Source organism: Fukomys damarensis, unplaced genomic scaffold, assembly GCF_012274545.1.
Source record: "Fukomys damarensis isolate Sample0158 unplaced genomic scaffold, DMR_v1.0_HiC HiC_scaffold_14, whole genome shotgun sequence".
In the NCBI taxonomy this organism is placed as follows: Eukaryota; Metazoa; Chordata; class Mammalia; order Rodentia; family Bathyergidae; genus Fukomys; species Fukomys damarensis.
In genome coordinates this window covers 34159047-34177378 of record NW_022900926.1, presented here as the reverse complement: position 1 = coordinate 34177378, position 18332 = coordinate 34159047, and the positions used below count along the sequence as shown (strand labels likewise).

General features: G+C 38.4%; 1 protein-coding gene across 1 annotated transcript in view; it reads left to right on the top strand.

The window, feature by feature from the left end:
- Positions 1-18332, top strand: part of Ust (uronyl 2-sulfotransferase) — a 273385-nt gene that overhangs the window by 149471 nt on the left and 105582 nt on the right. Inside the window, exon 3 of the mRNA XM_033763316.1 lies at positions 8739-8894. Within this exon, the coding sequence (XP_033619207.1) occupies positions 8739-8894 (156 nt within the window). The remainder of the gene's footprint in view (positions 1-8738; positions 8895-18332) is intronic.

Below are 18332 nucleotides of genomic sequence, written 5' to 3'. Positions count from 1 at the left end.
TCTTTTGGTCTGATTCACCATGAAATAGCAGTACTGGGAAGTCACCAAGTGCTGCTTTATTCATCAGAGAGAGTCCGTTCATATTAGCATAACATCAGTGCTGAGGCCTAATGCTTTGGCAGTGTTGAATATCAATTTCACTTAACCTACACATTCAGTTAACCAGCGTACCTATTCTCTAGCAGTATGGATGCACAGGTGTTCACTATAGTGGGAGCAGATGATGAAGTTAACCACTGTGGTCACCTTTGAGGGAGACCAGCAGCGTACCTGTGAGACCCAAGAAAGATCCAGCTCTCCAGATCACTCAGGCTACCCCTTTTTATCCCTCAAAAGACCACAAGGAACTACTGTCCTGCTGAATGCAGAAAGCAAGAGTTCTCTGTGATACCCCACATGATAACAGGCTCCTGGGGAGAATTTTAGAGTTAGGTTCCCAGCCTTGAACCTAGACTATCTTAGTCTTAGAATATGGCCCAGATATCTGCATTTGAAAAACATCCATGAGGAACTGGAATATACAGCCACTTGAAGATCACAGCCTATGATGTTCTATATTAAATAGAATTTTGCAGAGATTTGAAAGCAGAAGTGATGTTAATTTTTCCAGCACTGCCAACCCCCAAGAGAATCTATGGTCACTGAGCATGAAAATCTTGATCCAGATCAAGTTTGCTATTTACCTAGAAAGTCGCCTTTGTCCCTCCCTATTCCCAACAGAGGGTAAGCCCTTGAACTTGTGGCTGTCATGTGGTGGTGGTTATTGCTGTGCTCGGGATTTTGGAAAAGACTTCTGTTTATTTGGCACGCTCCACACGGCCCTGTCAGGCTCTGGGGATTTGTGGCATTTGCAGAATTTACAAGACAGGCAACGTAAAAATACATAATTCATAGAGTGAAATATTTTGGAAGCCCCTTCACTTTTACAAATTGGCCATAAAATAGAAACCACAGACATAACAGTCATATAACCATAGTTGCCAAGAATGAATAATCATTTGGGGTGGGGTTGATGAAGACTTTTGGTGCATACTTCTTTATAGGACACCCAGAGAAAATAAGGATTCAGAATTTGTGTGTAAATATTAATAAGATCTTTCAAGTGGGAGATGTGTTTCCTTGCCTGACAGTTGGTAAACACCTATTGAAGAACACAGGAATTTCTAGGCTGACGCCTTTTAACAGTCTTTAAATTTATCATGTGAGTCTTTAAATGTATCATTTGCATGTTTTATAGACATTTCAAGTGTATGTAGGATTTTATTTGTTTCCCTTTAAGTTGCTGGCTCCTGTTTTTCACTTTTCTCAGTAGAAATGGTTCCGAATACCCAAGGCAGGTGTGCACATGACTGCCCAGGAACCTGAGGGAAAGGAGGGTTGGGAAGCCTAGCCTGCTGCTTTCTTTCCCTATTAGTAGTACTGACACTCAGAGCTTACATTAGCTCATTAAAATGAGTCCCCAGAATGGAGGCTGGAGCTAACCGGCTCCTGTCAGTTCCACTCAGGCATTCTGGGAACTTGGGTAATGGCTGAGAAATGGTTGATGATACTGATTGTGATGGCTGACTGTTGAAAAATAGCATGTTTAATGAGGCTGGATGCATGCAAGACCTAAGAGAGGAAATAGTATCTCTGTCACAGAAGTCAAACTAAAAGTCCCTTTGGCCATTTCATTTTATTGTATGTTAAAGAGAGTGTCATCCTAGGGGTCAGGAAAGTTCAGCCTTCTCTTGTTGTGTGTCACTCTTTAGTTTTGTGACCTTGAAAATGCCAGATGATCTCGCTGGGCTTCAGTTCACTCAGAATATAATCTTAATGTCTCCCTCACAGGGATTTTGAGAAGATGAAATGGCATAATAGAGAGGAAAGTTCTAGCCAAGTTAACAACAGATTGGACTGGGGGTGGGGTGATAAAGGGTGACAGTGCGGCTTGGGGTATAGGTTGGAAGGCAGGGAGGGGACACACAAGGGAGTCACTTAGAAGTTAGTAGTGATGCTTAAGGCATTTGACAAAGTGAACTCTTGGAGAAATGCAGCTAGAGTAAAAGACAATGAAGTTATTTGATTCAGATTAAATTTGATCCCCAATAGCAAAAAAAGAAAAAGCCCAGAGCCTAAACAGATCAGTTTCTTTCTTCACTACCTTTCCAGAAAGTAAACTTCAAATAAAAGATGACAATGATTTTTAAATGATTTGCTTCAGAAGCCAATCTCTACTTCTACCAAAAGCAAAGATGAATCAGTTTCTTCTTTACTTTAACACCTTATCCAACATCAACATGGATTTAACCTCATTTGCCCATTTTCAGTGTGTTACCTAAGTTCTTTTAGGAAATGATTTTTTTTCCTCATTGAATTTATTGGTACATTTTAGGTATACTGTACAGCTACATTCATCATTGGGATCTTGTACTTTTCTTTACATGACAGGTCTTGGTTCTCATTTTTTCCCCATACCCCTGCCCTCCCTTCACCCCCTCCTCCCTTCCCTATTTACAAACACTTTATTTCCATTTTTTCATTTTCTCATATTTTTTTCTTTTCCCTTATTACCTTTCCCCTACCCTTCCCACTTCCCCTACACCTTTAGCTCTTTTCTTCCTGTTTCATATGGTCAATTATACCATTAGGATCTTATTTACAGTTATAGTTGATGATGTATCATGTGTTTTGGAGAGTCACAGTCTGATTCCAGAAGATTTGTGTGATAACAGGTTTCCCAGAATATTCATGCCATGCAGCTGTATATCAGTGTTCAGAGAAATGGCAGAAATGGAGTCACAGTGGGGAGGTTTCTCTCTCCTTTCTTTTCTGTAATTATTGTAGATTACCTGCAGGTGTGGTACATAGATTTCTATTCTTACCCAAGTGTCAATTATACATAAGGTATTTATAACTGTTTTTTGAGAGGTTCCCACAAGACTGATAAAAGAACTGGAATTAACTTTTAAAAAAACTGATTTACCAAGAATCTAAAGGTAAATAACATCTTTGCTTATTAGCAAAAAGAAGTAGAGCAATAATAAGCTTGCTCCTATAGCAATTCGTTAAGCAATTTAAGAAAGACTGTTTTCACCTAAGGTTTCCGTGTAACTAAACCCATTCTTTATTTAACTCCACTGAGATATTCCTGTGTTCTTGGATTAAAGTACTTTCCTATAAGGAAACTCACATATATTCTAGTTTGTCAATGCAGATATAACAATTCTCCCTTGATGTTCCATGTTATTCTGTAAGACAGGAAAAAAAATGCATTTGCCCTAATAATTGAGTGATTTCATTCTGTGGAAGAAATAAACTTTGTCCGTAAGCTGGCAGGTACGTCCCAAGAATGGTCTGTACCCTACCCTTGTTAATAATAGAAAATTCAAACTTAACAAAACATTATTTTTACTATGCTCACATTAAGCATGAAGCCTAGTCATGAGTAGGATCCTCCCTGAAGACATGATTGATTTCTCTGAATATCAGAGTTGCCACAGTTGTCAGAGAAAAGGCTTTTAAGAGGTAATGATTAAATCACAAGTAAAAGTGGCCTATTATAATGACTGTCTCTTTACCCTGATGATTTTTACTAGCATATACTTAGAAAGATGAGCTGTATCTGAGAGTTTCTTGGCTTCATATTTTACTGAAATAATTGTGGTAATTAGTGTTAAACAGTACATTCAATCCCACATAGCAACCAATAACTATCAAAATTTCAGTGGCCTCTTTTTTCGTAGCAACTGACAAGCTGATTCTAAAATTCCTATGGAGCCAGGCATAGTGGCACATGCCTACAATCCCAACAAGTGGGAGACTGAGGTAGGAAGATTGCCATAAGTTTGAGACCAACCTGGACTATGTAGTGAGTACAAGGCCATCCTGAAAAACAAACAACAACAACAACAAAACAAATAAACAAAATTCCTGTGGAAATAAAATGACATAAGAATGAGGAAAAAAAAACTTGAAAACTCAAGGACAAAATTGGAGGGATTCACCCTTCCTAATTTCAAAATTTACAATAAAGCCATTGTAATCAAGACTGTGTGGTAGTGGCATAAAGATAAACATGTAAGTCAGTGGAATGGAATTGGGAATCCAAAAATAGGCCCTTAATTTTACAGTCAGTGATTGTCAACAGGGGTGCTAAACAATTAAATGAAAAAAGAATAATAGTTTCAACAAATAGTATTGGAATAATTAGGTACCTACATGTAAAAGAATGACGTTAGACTATCTCACAGAATACACAAAATTAATATGGATCAAAGACCTAAATGTTATAACTAAAAGTATACTATTGTTAGGGAGGAAACATAGGTATGTATCTTTGTGATCTTGGATTAGGCAGTAGTTTCCTGGATAGGACACCAAAGCACAAGCAACCCAAGAAAAATTAGATAAATTGCACCTTTCAAAATTTAAAACTTTTGTGCTTCTAGTGACACTATGAAGAAAGAAAGTGAAAAGACAACCCAGAAATTAGAAGAACATATTTGTAAATCATCTACTTGGAAATCCAGAAAAAAAATATAAATAAAAAATGTAGCAATAAAAAGGCAACTGAATTTTATAATGAATAAAAGAGTTAGAAACATATTTTTCCAAGGAAAATATATAATGCCCAAAAAAATACATGAAAAGATTGTCAGCATCATTAGTCACTGGGGAAATGCAAGTCAAGACCACAATAAGATAGGACCACACCACACCCACTAAGATGTCTATAATAAAAAATAAAAACAGAAAAATAGGTAGTAACAAATGTTGGCAAGGATATGGAGAAACTGAAACTCTTGTATACTGTTGATGGGAATACAAAATAGCACAGCTATATTGAAAACATTCTGACCATTCCACAAAAAAAAAAAAAATTACGCATTGGGTTCCCATAGATCTCACACAAAACCTTGTACACATCAGTTCATAGCAGCATTACTCACAGTAACCAAAAAGTTGAAATAATCCACATGTCCATCAACTGATGGATGTATAAACAAAGCAGTATATACATACAATGTAATAGTTCTCAGCCATATTAAAGAATGTAGTATTGACTCATACTACAACATGGATGAACCAGAGAATATTCTGTTAGATAAAAGCTAGACACAAAAGAACATGTTTTACAGTTTCATTTACGTATTTGTCCAGAATCCTATAGGGTAAATCATGAGACAGAAGGTAGATAAATGATCTCCAGAGCCTAGACTAGTGGGGAAAATGGAAAGTGTTACTAGCAGAGCAAGGATTCTTTTGGTGGTGATGAGAATGTTCTGGAATTAGATGGTGGTGGTAGCTGTATAACTGAATGAATATACTAAAAATTGTCTAAATTGTACACTTTACAAGGATGCATTTTGTAGTTTATCAATTATAACTCAGTTTTTAACACTACATTTTTCTTGATCACACTACAAAACAAGTTGTTCTAATAAAATATGACTTGCAGAAGATGTTTTCATTAAGGTGAATATTTTTCCATTAAGGTACATTTTAGGTATACAGTATGACCATATTCATTGGGAATTTGTTCCTGTACATGATATATATTGGTTCTTGTTTTTTCTCCATTCCCCTTCTTTCCCTTCCACCTCTCCATCCCTCCTTATTTAAAAAAGTTTTGTTTCCATTTTTGCTTTCTTTTCTCATATTTTTTCTGTTCCCCCCACCACCACTTTCCCTTCTCTTTCGGACCTTTTCTTCCTATTTTACATTATCTATTATACATTTTTATCCTCAATTACTCTTACAGTTTCTCACACCAGAGAAATGATTCTGTATTTACACATGTGTGTCCTATTTATTTCACTTAGTAGTATGGCTTCAATGTGCATCCAATTAGCTATAAATGGCCTCTAGTTTCTCATTCTTTATGGCTGAATAGTACTGCATTTTATTTGTTTTTTTAACCCACATCTTCTTTATCCACCAGTTGATGGGCATTTGGGCTATTTCCAAGATTTAGCTATTACAAGCTATGTCATTTTAAACATGTGTGTGCATATATTGCTGTGGTATGGTACTTTTAAATCTTTTGGGAAGATACCCAGCAGGGGAACAGCTGGGTCAAAGGGGGCATCTAATCCTAGTTCTTTGAAGAATCTTCCCACTGATTTCTGTAGTGGTTGTACCAGTATACACTCCCACCAACAGTAGAGAAGGGTTCCTTTCTCCCCATATCCCCAACAGCATTTGTGGTTGATTCTTGATAGCAGCCATTCTTTCAGGTGTGAGATGGAATCTCAGTGATGTTTTCAAATCTCTTGATTCTACTCCTTCATCTCAGAAATGTCTATTCATTTCAGAAGCCAACTTTTTGACTGGGTCTTTAAATTTAGGGGTTCTGATTTTTTTTAATTCTTCATGTATTCTAGATAGTAGTCCTTTGTCTGAGGAATACCTGGTGAAATTTTTTCCACATTGCGGTTGTCTCTTCACTCTGTTGGTAGTTTTTGTTTCTGTGCAGAAGCTTTTTAATAAGATGAGATCCCAGTTGTTGATTTTTTTGTGTGTGTGCAAGTTTTTGTGAAACAGAAGTTTTGTTTGTGAAATCTTTTCCTATGCCAATGACTTCAAGAGTTCTACCTAAACTATCTTCCAGCAGGTTTAGTGTTTCTGTTTTAATATTTAGATCTTTGATGCATTTCAATTTTAGTTTAGTGCATGGTGAAAGATATGAGTCTGATTTTCATCCTTGGCAAATTGAGACCCAGTTTTTCTAGCACCATTTATTAAAGAGGCTGTCTTTCTTCCAGTGAGTATATTTGGTCCATTTTACAAAGATGAGGTGGCTGAGTATGTCTGGAGTTGTTTCTGCATCTTTTTCTTCTTTTCTTTTTATTGAGTTTATTGGTACATTTTAGGTATACAGTACAGTTACATTCATATTGGGATCTTGTACCTTTACATGACAGGTCTTGATTCTCATTTTTTCCCCTTGTCCCTGCCCTCCCTTCACCCCTTCCTCCTTCCCCCTTTATACTTTATTTCCATTTTTTCATTTTCTCCTTTTCTTTTCTTTTCCCTTATTCCCTTTCCCCTACCCTTCCCACTTTCCCTACACCTTTAGCCCCTTTTTTCCTATTTCACATTGTTAATTATCTCATTAGGATCTTGTGTACTATTTTAGTTTTTCACACCACAGAAACTATTCAGTATTTACATGTGTGACTTATTTATTTCACTTAGGAGTATATCCTCAATATGTATCCATTTTCCTATGAATGAATCTAATTTCTCATTCTTCTCTGCCAGTACCATGCTGTTTTTATCACAGTAACTTTGTAGTATAATTACAAGCTGGGGATTGTTATACCCCTTGCCTTGTCTTTGTTGCCTAGAATTGCTTTGGCTTTTCCAGGTCTCTTCTTGTCCCAAATGAATTTTTGGATTGTTTTCTCCAGTTCTGTGAAATGTGCTGTTGGAATTTCATTAGGGATTGCACTGCATCTATCTATATAGCAGTTTTGGAAGTATGGCCATTTTCACCATATTAATTATTCCCACCCAGGAACAAGGGATGTCTTTTGAGTTTCTGATATTCCTCTTCAATCTCTTTTTTCAGAGTGCTGTAGTTTGCAAAGTAGAGATCTTTTACTTCTTTCATTAGATTCCTAGACATTTCACTTTTGAGGATGCTATTATGAAAGGAATTGTTTCCTCAATTTCTCTTTCAGTGAGTCTGTTGTTCATGTACAAGAAGGCTATTGATTTTTGAGTGTTGACCTTATATCTAGCTACTCTTCTGAATGTTCTTATTAAGTCTAGGAGTCTTTGGTGGAATTTTGGGGATCTTCTATATAGAGTATTATGTCATCTGCAAATAATGACAGTTTAACTTCTTCCTTTCCTGTCTTTATTCCTTTTATTTCTTTTTCTTATCTAATTGCTGTTACTAGTGTTTCCAGGACTATATTGAACAGGAGTGGTGATAGTGGACATGCTTGACTTGTTCCTGATTTTAGTGTGAAGGATTTCAGTTTGTGACCATTTAGTATGATGTTGGCTGTTGGTTTTTCATAGATAGAGTTTATCAGGCTGAGATAAAGGCCATCTATTCCAGTTTTCTGTATGGTTTTTATCCTTTATTCTGTTAATATAGTGTATTACATTTATTTATTTATCATTCCTGCATCCCTGGGATGAATCCAATTTGGTCAGAGTGTATGAGCTTCTTGATGATCCTATTCTGTTTGCCAGTATCTTATTAATGATTTTTGCATCTGTGTTCATTAGGGAGATTGGCCTGTAGTTCTCTATTTTGGTTAGGTATTTCTCTGCTTTTGGCATCAGGATAATGGTTGCTTCCAGAAATGAATTTGGGAGTATTGCTTCCTTTTAAATTTCATTAAAGAATTTGAGAAGCAGTGGCATTACCTCTTTCCTAAATTTCTTGTAGAATTCAGCATTAAAGCCATCATCTTGGCTTTTCTTTGTTGTTAAATTTTTATTGTTTTCAATTTCATTGATTGACATTGGGTTATTTTGAATTTTATATCTTCTTGGTTCAACTTTGATAATTCAAGGTGCATGTCTTTATACAGTGTACTTTTTTTGAAGAGATAAAAGAAGGTTTGTAATCAACCTTGTAGTCTGTGTGAAACCACCAGTATTGTGTATTGGTGCACAGAGTGCATCATAACTTTCTTGAGTTATGATGTGGGGCTATATATTCCTTGTTCTGAAATCAAGGAAATCACCATGTTTTAATCCCAGTGTTTCAGACTTCCTCTCTCTTCTTCTCACAGGTCCTTCCTTTCCCCAGCCAGGTGGTGTACAATAGGGTCGGCAAGTGTGGGAGTCGCACTGTGGTCTTGCTTCTGAGAATCTTGTCAGAGAAACATGGATTCAATTTGGTCACATCAGATATTCACAACAAAACCAGACTAACTAAAAATGAACAAGTAAGTAGACTTTTGTCATTCTTAAAGCCTGTTTTGCTTCAATTCATTTGAAAAAATACAGTTGGTGGCCTTTAAAGTTATCACATTTTATGCCTAACATTGTTTAACAGTGGTAGATTCTCTTTAGTTTCCTTAATTGATTGAAGAGCAAATATGGTTAGGAAAGAAAGAAACTATAAGTAAATAGCCTATGTTATAATTTTATTATAATTCTTAAATTTGGTTTTCCCCTGCATTTAAATTTTAGAACCTACTCTTTAGATTATTCTTAAATATTCCTGTCTACCGAAACCCTACTCAGTTCTTATAAAACACAGTTGCTGGATTTTAATTTCCACTATTGAAGAAGGTCCAAGCAAGCCGGAGAGCATAAAACAACAGTAACAAAAGGAGCAGACATTGGGACATTTGGGAAAGGTCCTAGAGAAGAGAACACAAAATATAATATGTAATTATGTTGTGGAATTTCATACAGATCATCCTACATTTGTCCTATTCTAAACATGAGAAAGTAAAATTTTTATGGTTACAACTGAGCATGAAGAAATTTAGATGAAATATTAGCAATAGTTTACCCATGGTATGTAGATTGTTAGATCCAGAAAGGGTTAAAGACAAAGTTTCCTGTCTCTAAAATATAGGTTAGCTCTCATCTGTTTGGAATGATTGGCTCATTTGGAAGCCAGGGAACAGTCTAGACAATCTTTGTACGTTCTTACCAGCCCTATGATTCTTTGATATATTTACAGAGTCCCTAGCATAATCTGTGTATTATGTATTTGAAACATTTCTGGTTCCTGTGGTTGGTATGACCTACAATATGTTTCATTACTTAGTTATTGCAGATTTCTATTATGAGACAAGTTTTTAAAACCTAAGGCAAAAGTAGAGATAAGATAGGAAAAAAGAAACAGATATACAATTTTGTTGTAAAACCAAAGGTACTAGTGACAGTTCCCTCCCCTAAAGTCAGTTTGTCTGCCTCTGGAGTACAAGAGCAGCCAGGAAGCAGTAGAAACCAAGTGTGGAGAAGTACACCAGTGTTTAGAAAAATTTGTCCTTGTTCTGTGTATCCATTTTATTTAAGTTGAAAGTACTTTAAAAAGCATTAAAATTTAATATATTCAAGAAATAATTAGTGGTATGACTAACTCCTCTTCTTGGTAGTGTATTAAAGGAATAAAGGGGAAGTAATTTAGGAATCTAGTTAAAATCTGATAGTTGGTGATTCTCACTCTTAAACATTAGAACTCTGAAAATTTGTTCCCATGGAAACATTGTTCTCTTGTAAAAAATAAAAAGGAACAGTTTTGCTCCAGGTACAGTAGGAGTTAAGCAGGCTCTTGTGGGCTGGGCTGGGACTCTGTCCACCAAGCAGAACGTTTCTTTTATGAGACAGTGTGTTCCAAGTTCCAAACTGCTGACTTACCAATGAACTCTGTAAAAATATCCACTCACAAGACTGGAATTATCTATACCATTTCATTCACACACACACACACACACACACACACACACACACCTCTGGGCCACAGCCAGTTTACCATACATATCTCCCTGGAGGCTCTAGTGCCCTCCTCCCCCTACGCACACTAGATGTTTTTTTTTTTTTTCACACTAAATGTTAAAAGTTTTATTTAATGGAACAAGACAGTGAGGGGATTATTAAGAAGGAAAAGAAGCGTGAAGACACCAAATGTTAGGATGCTATAAAAGTCCCATTACATCTGCTCTTATAGAAATAGAAACACCTTTGAGGTTTACATTTTGAGTAACTTCTCCTCAACAAAAGTGCTGGAACTGCTACTGGCCAAATGTTGGACCTTTGCACAGTGTGTAACACCCACCCACAGTGACATCAGTTCTTTTATGCCCTAAACCCAGATTTCAATTTTGAGGGGAGGCTTAGGTGGTCTCTTGGAAAGTGGAGATTATAAACAGTTCAAAAGACAGGAACTTTTTCTAAAAGATATGGGATATAATCATACTTCTCAGCCTTTTGGCTAAGATCAAGTGTGAAGCGACTGTTTTAGTTGCCAAATATGTCTATATTCATTTTTGCTAATGGCCTGATACTATAAATGCAATGAAGGTTTGCTCTAAGTACAGTGAGGGTTCAAAGTGCTGCAGGCATATCACAAGCATAGAAATCCATAATTGTTTTATTCTTTTTGGAAATGAGCAAAAAAATTATTGGCACAGGGGCCTAAAAAAGATTGAAGGAGCAAATAACTTTACTATTTGTATCTTTATTGATATTCCTGAGGGTTACAGCTTGGAAATGAGGCCTGCTACACGCTAATTGTTTTATTTCATTATTTCATTTAAATCTTTTGGACCAAAAATACAATGATTTCCTGTTTCATGAATGATAAAACTAAGGCAACTCAATGAAGTCACTTTTCAAAAATAATATAGGGATTATGTGTGGCAGCTGGACTTGAACCCAAGGCCATGCTCATAATGGGTGGTTGTCTGCTCTGTTTCAGCAGACGAATCTCCAGTAGAGCTTTTTAAAATCCAGAGTTGCACTTGCCAATCTGCTGGAGATTCTGGGGAGGAGTCCAGAAAACCTTCTGTGTCTCTGTCACTGTCTCTATCTCTGTCTCCCTCCCGCCCTCTCCCCACCTCTCTCCTTCCCAACACTCCCACCCCCTTCTCGCTAATGTAGTGCCACAGGAGATTGTGAGATGCAGCCTGGGTTCAGAAGCCCTGTCAGTGTTTCCCTAAGTGTGTTCCTGAAACCCTAACCCCCTAAGACAAGTAAGAAAGCAAAAGCCCCATGGTTCAACAAACTTGGGAAATGCTGAATACCTTCTCTCCCTGTAGGGGATTCATAGTAGTTATTCCCATTTCACAAACTTAGAATTTAAAACACAGTTAAAAACAAAAATATCCACATAACTGTATTTCATCTAGTACTTTCCAGTCCTGATCCATCAGGGGACTCTAAAGTGTTTGAACATGGTTTCTCTTATATGAGAAACCCAGAGTAAAAGTAAAGAGTAATATAAAAGATAAGTAATAGGAAGTAGGGAGATAGATCATTTTCAAAGGAGAAGGAGACCAAGTTGGGAAGAGGTAAGGCCTGAAAATCAGGAATTGGGGTGTGTTATGTGCATATGCTGGCTCCACACAAGGGATGTAAGCATGATGTACTGCAAACATGTCCAAAAGAAGAAGAAAAGGATCAGGAGTTGGGTGGAGGGGAGAGGGAAGGAAAGAGGAAGAAAAGAGGAATTAAGATACGCTATGTAGGGCGGGGGATTTAGCTCAGTGGCACTGCGCTGGCCTTGAAAGTGCAAGGTTCTGAGTTTAATCCCCGGTACTGAAAAAAGAAAGATATGCTATGTACGTATACCAACTTCCCACAAGAAATGCAAACATTACGTATTATACGCATGTACTAATAAACAAAACAATAAAGTATTTCTTACTCTTCTTTGCATCCTATAGAATTTGCAGTTCAGTTTCCACCAGGGATACCAGTACAGGCTACTATTTTACTCTGAATTCCACATCTGTTCTGACTCCGTCCAACAGCTGTTCAAATTATCTAAACCTGGAAAAGCGTTCCCATGATGAGAGGCTGAGAGAGCGATGCTAAGCCCGTGTGCTCTAAAATCGTTATCCGCTTGGCCAAAAACTGTACAGCACTAGATTCTTTCCATTGTTTTAAGCTTCCATCTCATGTTGCTCTTGCCCACTGTAAGTGCCAGGTCTGAACTGTGACTACAGAAACTTACCTAAGGAAACCATATTTGATTTGGAAGAGCTCTTGAGACACAGGGATTCTTCCACGGTCCTCGGGCTTCTGTTCATCGGGAAGGTTCACTCATTCTTTTTTAAAGCAGATTTCTTTCTGCACTGTTTGTTCCTTCGCGTTGGTGAATATTTATTGAGGACCTAATGCTAATGTGGGAGACTGAGCAGCAGACTCTGCGTTGTGCACTTGATTTCTAACACCGGAAGCAATATTATTAGAAAAGTGTCATCACCCCACTGGTAGGAAAGGGTAAGTATGCACAGTAGGCTGATTAAAATATAACATAAATCAAGAAGAGTGTGTGTGAATAAGCCTTGAAAGTAAGCCACGGCAAAGTCCTAGAGGACTCCGAATGCCAAATTTTAAAAAGAGGTGGAAATTTATTCGACAGAAAATGGAGATCCATTAAAAAAACATAATGGGCATTAAAATCTGCTGGAGAGCGCTTTCCAATTATAAGCTGAGATCTCCAAAATACAGGATGTAAAGAGGGCAAAAGCCAGGCAGGTATTTGTATCTTTGGGGAAAAATACTCCTAAAGAGCTCCTCCTGTACAACTCTAATGAAGAGTCATTACATAAAAGGCTCTAATTATTAAACAGTTTTCCTTCTATTAAAGTGAATCCTCCACTAACCAGGGAAAATTTCTCTGCCACCGAGACTCAAACCTCAGAAGATATCACGCAACTCTGAATTTGTATTAAGTGCTATCTCACTGGGTGCCAGGACACTTATCCCAGGAACACAAAATCATTTCTTAGAATGATGCTCAGTGCTTCCCAACTCTGCAGGAGAAAGAAGGGGACGACAGCATGAGAAGTGAGCCAGTGGACTTTGCAATCAAATCAAAAGATGAGCCCAGTCTGACTCAGCGCCACGGAGATTAATTCACCTGGCTCTGCAAACAGGGTCTTGTCTTGAGCCCTCTTATGGGAAGCTGGTGGAAAGGAAAGGGGAGAGGTAGAAGAGGAAATCCTCTTCCCTCTCAAAGTAGTTCTTCTGGATCTAGCTGTGAGGTTGATTTTCCTTGTAATTCAGATCCAGCCTCTTTGCCTCGCTCATGTCATTACTCCCCCTGGTGGACTTCTTCTTCATTGCAGGTATGTGTTCGCTTGCACAGCTCTGAGGTAAGGCTGGGAGACCTTTCTGCCTTCTGTTAGGAGGGTTTCCTGCCTCCCAGGAAGAGGACAAGTAACCTGAGCTGAGGTTAAAGGACCAACAGTTCTCCTCTGAATTACTTTCTTTGGCTTTGATATGTTAAAACACACGTCTTTTCTTTCATTTAGGATGCTTTGCAAAATTAGAGGCCTCTATTGTTCTGAGTGACAGAAACATTCAGGCCTGACGGGTAGGATTGGATACCCTTTCTGCTTCTTACTGAAGTCAAGAGCAAAGTCTTTTATCCTGTTTGCAGAACTGCAGGTAGAGGTTTTCTGCTCTACCTTGCTGGCCAGTGAGTGAAAGCAGATGATTAGGCACTGCTTCCGGGTATACTACACGTTGTAACCCTGTTTGATTTTTGCCCTTTCTTACTTTTTTCAAATTTCAATTCTACATCAGTCTCGGGTACACTTGTGATTTACATTCTTCCATTAAGTAAATTCTATTGCAAAGTTATTTTTAAGTGTTTAAAATCTGTTCCTGTTCTTGTGATAATATGCTGTTCTCCCACTCTAAAACTTTTAGAAACTATTATACCTGGTTTATAATTCTTTCATTTGTTTGTTTGTTTGTTTTTTGGTACCGAGAATCAAATTCGGGTCCTTGTGCTTCTGGTTTATATTTCTTTATTGTTTCCTTCTTTAAGTTTGTCAGCATAACCTATGAAGCTATAAAATTTATATCCCATAAACCCTCTTTATTCTCCAGAGTTACTATGTTAACTGACTCCTTCCTTTCATTTTAAGCAGTTATAAACAAATCAAATAGCAGTGGTAATGGTGAGTTGATTACAACCGCATGGTAAAGAGCAGGGTTTGGGGATTTGACAGACTTAGATTTGAATCCTGTCCACACCTTTTCATGTTAGTGAGATATGAAGAGATCTGTGCTGCCTTTCTGTGCCTCAGTTTATTAACCTGGATGCTACGTACCTCATGGAGTTTTTGTGAGGATGAAATGATAGCATGTGTAACTGATAGCACTCAGAAAGTGGGGTTTTTCTTGGGTTCTGTTACATCCTAGAATTTGTAATGGGGTGAGCTCCACATGAGTCCAAGGTAATGAATGAAGTACCGCGCTATCCCTGAAGAGCTAAATTCATTGCCTGAGTGATAGACGGTCCTATCTTCTGTTGACTGTACATTTCTTGACTCCAAGAAAGCATCTCTAAAGAAGGGCTCTTTCTTCATGTCATAACTATTCACAGGCATACATTCTGTGCAAGTACCTGGGCCAGGCTTTCTAAGGCATAGGTAAGCCTGGCCCCAGCCTTCAGTGATCTTACAGTCCAGGTCAAAACAGAAACCTGGCTACAGTGAAATGTAGAAAGTACATGTCCTGAAACATTCTCAGATTGTGTGCTGTAGAAGGTCAAGAAGGCTGCATTGTTTCTAGCCAGAGGTGTTCAAGAGCAAACCCATTTCCCCCCAACTTCTGCAGCCCAATCTGTTCCTCCACCTGCACTCTCTTCTTTGCAAATGAATACTACTGTGTGCCTGTTATCCTAGCTGTGGCACAAGGAAAGGTGCTCTCTCCCCCTACCACCTTCTGCAAGGTTGTCACCAGACTCATTTATTCCTCACCTTCGCCTTCCCTAAGCCTCTCTGTCTTTCTTCGCTGTGCTGGCTGGCTGAGCTCTGAGGTTCTCACACCTGTGTGTGTGTCTTAGCACCGCCAAAAGCCATGTTACAACACAGATAGGGGAGGAGTATGTCTTCCAATTCAAGAATTGGGGTGGGGCCTGACAATTTGTGTCTCTAACAAGTTTCTGGTGATGCTGCTGCTGCTGTCTTGCTAGCTGAACTGTCTCTCATCTTTTTAGGTTGGGGGTGAAACCCAGGACCTCACACATATAGGCAAGCACTTTACCTCTTAGCTACACTTCACTGCCTGTTTGTAAACTGTATCCTTCTCCTTCATTACTCTTCAACCTGCTCTCAAACTCTGGAAAAAAAAATATAAATCTTTTTTGATCACCAACAGAATAAATGTCAATATTTCTTGCATAACTTACTTTATCCTCAATTACCCAGCTCCTTTCTGACTGTCACCTACTGTTTTGCTGACCCCCATACCCAAAACCTGCCACATCGAACACCTAAAGCTTTTTAATATCTGTTCCATTTAATCTGTTATCTTTACCTCTACTGCTCACTTTATCGTCAAGGCTCAAATCCCTTTCTTTACCTGCTGACTCTTATAAGTCTTTGTGCACCACTTCAAGCACCACAGAGTTCCCTTTTCATCAACAGTAGGGACAGGTGCCTTACCTGCGTGCCTTCTATGCCCTGGCATTATCATATGTGCCCGCCTATGTCTACACCATCCACAAAACTCTGAGCTGCTTGAGATGGTGAATCAAATCTTTCCCCTCCATAGCTACAACCCTAGGCAGCACATTGCTCCACAGGGTTGGAATGGATCATGAATGAAAGGAGAGATCCAGAAAGGCTACTTGGAAAGGGAGACAGTTTAGCCACATTAGGATTTGGATGTGTAGAGATAAAATGGAAGAAAATTCTTAAAGAGGAAGCTTGAGCCTGCGGTTGGACTTTGGCTTTGGTGTGATGAAGGAGCAAGGAGGGGTCTGGTTTGTCTGGCCATAGCACAGGTGACCTTTAGGACCATTTGAGGGACACAGAACAGGTAGAATTAACATGACTCAGCAAGGGGATGAATATAGGAGCCCAGGAAAGACCCAGATCGAAGTTAGAATATGGAGGGTATCATTAACCAGAATCCAACTGTGTTGGGATGGATTGGGCTGGATAAAGACTAAACAGGATGAAAGGTGGGACTGGCCATGGCCGATTTGAGAGACTCTTAGGACGTATTCCACTGTCTTCTTTATGAGTGTTCCCTCCCATTTTATCCATGTTTGTCTGGAATGCTTGATAAATACTCACTGAGTGATGAATAAATATATGCAGCAGAATTAGAATAAAGGACAGGAGTGATTCTGCAGGAGAGGTGAGTCCTGGTGATGTTGTGAGGTGGTGTCATTGTGATGCCACCTATATAAAAATCAGAGCAAGATGGGAGGAAAAGCAGCCTTTTGAGGTCGGTAGGAGGACCAGCTGCAGGAGTTCAGGAGACCAGGAATGGGCCAAGTCTCTCCTTTTGTTATGGTCAAATGATACCTTGAACGTGATGCTGTAATGGGTGCTTGTGGCACATCATAACTGATTTTATTGTTTGGTGCATGGCAACAAAGCGTAGGAAAGGGAAATGTACCTGTCCTCACTGTGTTAATTCAATAAATGTGAGCATTAGCCACTTTTTATGTAAAGAAACATCTAGAGAAAATTCTACATTGTCCCTGCTAATCCATTTCCCTTGTGAGATAGACAGCTTTATGACTTATTATGACACTGTTCTCAACAGTCTCGCCATTACTGTTCTCCCATTAATTTTAACACCCTGACATGTGTCTAGAGAATGTACTATAATGTTGAATGGGTAACTTGCTGTTCTTGTTTTCTTCTTGCAGTACTAAGGGGCTTTCTTATGTGACTCTTATGTATTCAGGGAAATATCTGAATAAAAATAATCTAGGTGAAAGCATGAAAGGTCTTTACAGTAAACATACACACAGACAAAAGTTATTTTTCTAAGCAAGCATCTCCAGCGATAATTGACCATGTATATGCTCCCAAGTCAGTAATTCTATTGGTCAAGCCATCAAAACTCAAACTTGACAGTGTGCCCAAGCAGGAATCTGTACTACTGGAAGCAAGCACATGCGGCCAGCATGTAAAGGATGAAGAAGAGAGAGGCAGGATTCAATTGCCTTTTGTGTCAAGCCTGGGGAAGTGCAAACCATTATTCACCCCTGCTTGCCCCTGACTAAGGAAACACAAGGTTTAGAAACTGAAAATCATTTGCCTTTAAATCTGAGTTTCATTTCTTCAAGCAATCACTGCCACCGCGAGTAGCTAGATGGTTTGGACAGTGAGCTCCGGGGGTATCAATCTATAAAGCATGTACTCGTCAGAATTAATACACTGAACAAATATTTATCAAGCACACACGCAGGAGTCAGCCCTGAGTCAAACGGTCAGGAATAAGACAGTTGTGCTTGAGACAAACCTGGAGGTCCAGACTCCTTAATTTATTATTGTCATTGCTGCTGGGCTTAATATATGAATGAACGCTTTTGTTCCTGGTTTTCAACCTGAACTAGTTCATAAAATCAGAAATACTGCACATCTGATGTTCATCCAAAATAGTAATCTTCAATGTGCTTTTAAGAGAATTCCCATATCCATTTTGATGGGGCCAATTGGAAATTCTGAAGAGAGTGGAATTCAGGAAGTCACAAGTCACGGAGTCTTAAGAATGCCTGGAATTTCTAACAGCTTTTTCTAAACATTTTCTGTATCATGTCATGTTCCAGAAGACCATAAAAGTTAGTTTACAAGAATATAAACTACTTTTTGCCTTGCTGATAATTCCAAATAAACAATTCAGATGACCACCCACCAAAAAAAAAAAAAAAAAAAAAAAAGTTT